Genomic DNA, 5,257 nt, shown 5'->3' with positions numbered 1-5,257 from the left:
TGTGCATCATTTCTCCGGCTAACGAATTCCGATTCCGCGTTCATCAACCATGGCTTATGTCGATGCCACATGATCCACCATACACATGATTATGTCGATACCACAGTATGCGTTGACAGTACGCCATGCGTTTGGAGGTTATGGCATGGAGCATACATGAGGTTGTGCACAGGCGAATAAAATTCAAATTTGAAATCGCATGCCATGTGTTTGGAGGTTATGGCATACATGAGGTTGTGCGCGGGCGAATAAAGCTCAAATTTGAAATCGCCAGAATTATGTGCGCCCAAAGGACAGGCCTTCACATCTTTCTTTTCTGGATCACATCAATATTTTCCTCTCACAACAATCCACCCACCCATCTCCTCCCCCTCTTCCTGCTGCAGACATTACGGTTGGCCATTGATGATTCATGGTTTGTTCAGTTCAGAGACAACCAATTTCTTCATTGCAGAGACTGTTCTGATAATCAGATTCAATACAAAGTGCTTGATGTCACTCTGTTTTCCTGTAATAGGCAAGCTATTGGTAAGTAGTTAACATTTTTTGTTTGCTATACAGTTACAAGATGAGACAATGGGCAATGCCATTGTTGAATGGCTGAAATTTCTTTATGTTCATAATTTGTTACAGGGTTTTGTGCGCTGGCCGAAGGGTCTATGTTCCTTTCTTCTATAAAACTCTCTCAACCGAAATCTTTTCTATGGCTTTGTCAATTCTGGACTTGGGATGATGATTTGGGTCGTTTTATTTTTTAATTATTTTTGATAAGGGATGATAATAATTTTATATTTCTTGTTTTAATTGACATTAATCTCTGATCATTAAATGATCCGATATAGCTATGATTTCCATGAAAAAAATTGGTATACAAACATTAATGTTTGAAAATTCCACAAGTTTAATTCGAATAATTACCGTTTCCAATCTCTAATATACACATAATACCAAAGAAAATGTTCTTCAATCAAACGATACTGAATTCTGCATAATTAAGAGTAGAATCCAACCCGCAACAAATTTTTTTATGTACAGAAGAAGAGTGGTGGAAATTTGCACTTTTTAATTTTCTCCGTTTATATTGAGTTTATTGTTATAATATTTTTTTTACTTCTGTGGTTAAATGGTTTTGAAAGTCAACGAGTATTTTCTTTTTTAACTTATAAAAATTAAAATTTTATTTAATTTTACTCGAACACGCCATTTACCAAATTATTATAAAATAATTATCATTTAATTTTAATTAGGGATTATTGTTGACTCACTAGAAGGTTTCCATTTACCTATTTATTATAAAATAATTATATTATTGTTGAATCACTTTAAGGTTGGAAAGCTCAATATTAGTTTGAAAAACATTGTAAGTTAACTCATCCTTGGGTTTGTACTTTTGTTAGTTATATGAGTGAAATTTGGGGTTGCCCTATATTTAGATAATCACTTTTGTTATTTTATATGGATGTGGAATTTGGGGTTGCAGTATGGAGAATCACCATTGTTATTTTATATGGGTGTGAAGTTTGGAGCTCTAGCATATCTAGAAAATCATAGAGAAAGATTGAAATGATCCAAAAGAAATTTATAACTTACAACCTCAAGATTAAGGGAAATACTCCTTATGTTATTCTCTTTATTGAAGCTAGTCTCTCCCCATTGAAAGCATGGTTATATTTAGGTATTTCATGTACAAAAAAAAGTTGTACAACACCAACCTTAATCTTGGGAAATCAGTAAACCAATAATAATCTCAGAACACTTCTTTCACTTCTCTTTTATCATAAAAATAGAATAATATTAAAAACCTCATTTAATAACTTTCCTTTTCCTTTTTAAATTCTTCTTTCACTTTTTTCCACCACTATAGCATTATAAATGCACTCTTAAGAGACCTTAAAGATAGTGTTGGGAAACGGGTTCTGACATCGGCTTTGGCTGTCAGCCGTCTGCATCATTTCTCCGGCTAACGAATTCCGATTCCGCGTTCATCAACCATGGCTTATGTCGATGCCACATGATCCACCATACACATGATTATGTCGATACCACAGTATGCGTTGACAGTACGCCATGCGTTTGGAGGTTATGGCATGGAGCATACATGAGGTTGTGCACGGGCGAATAAAATTCAAATTTGAAATTGCATGCCATGCGTTTGGAGGTTATGGCATACATAAGGATGTGCGCGGGCGAATAAAATTCAAATTTGAAATCGCTATGAAAAACCAACATATATATCAACAACCTGTTGTAATCCGTTCTGTAATTTACAGTTGCAGTATCCAGTCCGAAATACTTTCACTTTTAGAGATTTTTGAATTACAATGGTGATCCCCGTGCTGCTGTTGCTTCTTTAAGTTTTGGGGAATGTAGATGATGACATGCCAGAGCCAACGCTGGATAGCAGAGAACAAGAAGCGGTTTACAAGGTTCTGGAAGCCATCAATTCTGATATCGACTGGAGATGCTTGTTTCCTGATAATCTCTGCACTGGTGGACCGCACGGCGTCGTCTGCGATTTGGACGCTGATCACAGTAAGCGGCACATCGTGGAATTGAACCTGGGTTGGGTATTCCATGGCTTTGTCTATGCTCTTCTCATCCTTGAAATAACCCTTCATAACACGTGGCCCTCTAATCATAACCTCGCCCAACTGCACTCTGTCTCTAGCCACGCTGGCCATGGTATCCAGATCCTTCACGTCCAACTCAGCCAAACCCAGCGACCTAATGCCATGTATCACTTTCATTTGAGCCCTCTCATTTGCTGCAAGCCTGTCCCACTCAGATTTCCAAGCGCATAAAACCACCGCTCCTGCTGTCTCTATGAGGCCATATCCATGAGTGACACAGACTCCCAGCTCTTGAATTTTGAGTAGCGCAGCAGCAACAGCAGGAGCGCCCGCGGTTAAGATCTCCACCTGATGGGGCAAAGGCTCTCTGTCTGATGGATCTATGTTTGAAATCATGGTAATCACCACAGGCGCCGCGCAGAGATGGGTAACTCGGTGGTCGTTGAGAGCTTTATAGATGATGTGGCCGTCGAATTTCCTTATGCAGATATTTGCGCCGTCGAGGGCAGCTATTCCCCATGTGAAACACCAGCCGTTGGCGTGAAATATGGGCAGAGTCCACAGATAAATGGCTGCGACCTCAAACCCCAGGTTAAAAGGGTATCCATAACCATTGTGTAGATGCCCCTGTGGCTGTGAACTACTACCTTTGGACTAGAGGTTGTGCCCGATGTATAATTCACAACGATACTCTGCCACTCGTCCTCCGGCCACCGTGTCTCGAACTCCGGATCTCCCTCTTGCAATAGCCCTTCATATGTTGTGACTGCTGCTGTAGTCGTGAAAGTTAATTCCGCGCCATTGACGAGCTCCGGGATGAGTACCAGGGTGGGCTTATGGTTGGTTCCGCGTAGAGCTTCCGTGACGAGAGGTGCGAATTGATAATCAACAAACACAATCTTGGGTTGACAGTGATTGAATTGAGAAGCCATCGTTCGAGCGTCCAGACCCGTGTTGACGGTGTTAAGAACGGCCCCTGCCATTGGAACTGCCAAATGCATTTCGTAAATAGCAAGAACGTTGGGAGCCACCACAAACACCTGCAACAAACCACAGCTAAGAGGATCAAGATTTTATCCTATTCTACTCTGTTGGGTTTCTTGTTAAGGTGAAGAAATAATAAAATTCCCATGGAAATGTTGATTCCAATTTGGATGATTCCAATACTTACAACATCCCCAGGCAAGATATTGTGGGCAGAGAGAGCAGAGGCAAGCCTGCGGCAGCGTTGGTAGGTGTGAGACCATGTATAACGAGTGGAATTGTAGACGATGGAGGTGGAGTCCCCATAGACGATGGCAACTCTCTCTATGAAGCGGATCGGTGACAGGGGAGGATGATTCGCAGCACATCGTTTCAATTTCTCCATTCCCTCTTCATCCTTCTTTCGATTAAAAACAACATTCTGAAATCTACACGCCCAATGTTTCAACTTTATAACCAAAACATTAAAAATTACAATATGAAATCCAACTTTAGAACCAAACCATTAAAAATTACAATATAAAATCTGCACACATGTCATGGATCAATACCATTGCTTACAATACCGCAAGACTAAAAATTATATCTCATTTTATATGACAAGTGTTTATGTTATTTTTTATTAATTAATCAATTTAATTAAAAAGGAAAAAAATACAACTATTTCAAAGAAAAATCTCAACCTTTGATTTTTGTATGCTATTAAGAATATTCTATTGAGGTTAAATCCCTACTATTTACTAAATAAGTATTGATAATTAAATTAAAATTCTAGAAGTTCTATTCCAGAATATACAACCCTACCAGAAGAATAAAGTATTAGTTTACTAAGTTATAATACAAGTAACCTATTGAGATAAAAAGTATCAAATACGTTACAACTTGAGTTATTCAAATAAATAATATTTATTTTAGGTTATAATGTATTATCTTAATTAAAATTAAAAAAAAAATGTTTATTTTCGAATAATTAATAATTACTAAGTGAATGGTAGAGATTTATCTCCATAGAATTTTCTAAAATATTTTTGTTAGTAGTCACAAACCAAAAGTTGAAATTTTGAGAGATTTATCTCAAAATTAGTTGTCTTTTTTATTAAAATGATTAATTTTAGAAAATGTCATATACATATGTGTGTGTGTTATGGCTTCTTTGAGGATGTGGCATTTGTAAGCCATGGTATTGTAAAAATCTTTATTTTTAAGGTAATCTTCATAAATGGAATTGAATTTCCATGCTTAATAATATTACTACATGAGATATGCTTAGTTTTTTTATGTCTATTAGCTTTTATAAGCCATTTTATTTATATGGCTATGCTAGGAGATATATAATCATAAATGTTTGTTTAAGGTAGAAATTTTCAAATGAAACACTTAATCATAATAATAACAATTATCTAAAGCATTTTGTGTATCTGTCATTTATTTACATATGCACTTTTCACCAATTTTAACAAAATTGAAATCAAATACTTTAGTTAACATTAAGGTAAATTTGATCATTGTGAAAACGTAATTATTATTAAAATGTAAGTTTACAACAATTTCAATTTAGATTTAAATAATGTTTTGTTTCAAATTTAATAGATAATTTATTCAAAAAATATTAAATATTAATTTTAAAATGTTTTAATAAAATTTGTTTATTTATATTATATTTTTAATAAATAAATTTAGGTAAAAGTTTTACTAAATATATT

General features: G+C 35.8%; 1 protein-coding gene across 1 annotated transcript; it reads right to left on the bottom strand.

The window, feature by feature from the left end:
- Positions 1–2,264: 2,264 nt before the first annotated feature.
- On the bottom strand, positions 2,265–4,108 carry LOC149250385 (putative acyl-activating enzyme 6). Its single transcript, XM_089453634.1, has 4 exons — positions 4,071–4,108; positions 3,742–3,982; positions 3,262–3,610; positions 2,265–3,142 (listed from the first exon to the last, which is right to left on the bottom strand). Exons 1-4 carry the CDS (start codon positions 4,106–4,108, stop codon positions 2,265–2,267), a joined length of 1,506 nt encoding a protein of 501 aa, XP_089309760.1.
- Between the last annotated feature and the right edge of the window lie 1,149 nt (positions 4,109–5,257).

This window comes from Pinus tabuliformis, chromosome 7 (genome assembly GCF_031772625.1).
Source record: "Pinus tabuliformis cultivar Carrire ecotype Pingquan chromosome 7, CPIR1, whole genome shotgun sequence".
Taxonomy (NCBI): Eukaryota; Viridiplantae; Streptophyta; class Pinopsida; order Pinales; family Pinaceae; genus Pinus; species Pinus tabuliformis.
Note: the sequence above shows the minus strand (reverse complement) of the source record. Positions and strands in the feature narration are given on the sequence as shown.

Bases quoted from the DNA above. Each gene is read 5' to 3' on its own strand.
- LOC149250385 (XM_089453634.1), bottom strand. From the start codon at position 4,108: ATGGTATTGATCCATGACATGTGTGCAGATTTTATATT. The intron at 3,983-4,070 runs GTAATTTTTAAT...TTGGGCGTGTAG, and splicing joins ATGTGTGCAGATTTTATATT to ATTTCAGAATGTTGTTTTTA. The intron at 3,611-3,741 runs GTAAGTATTGGA...GGTTTGTTGCAG, and splicing joins ATATCTTGCCTGGGGATGTT to GTGTTTGTGGTGGCTCCCAA.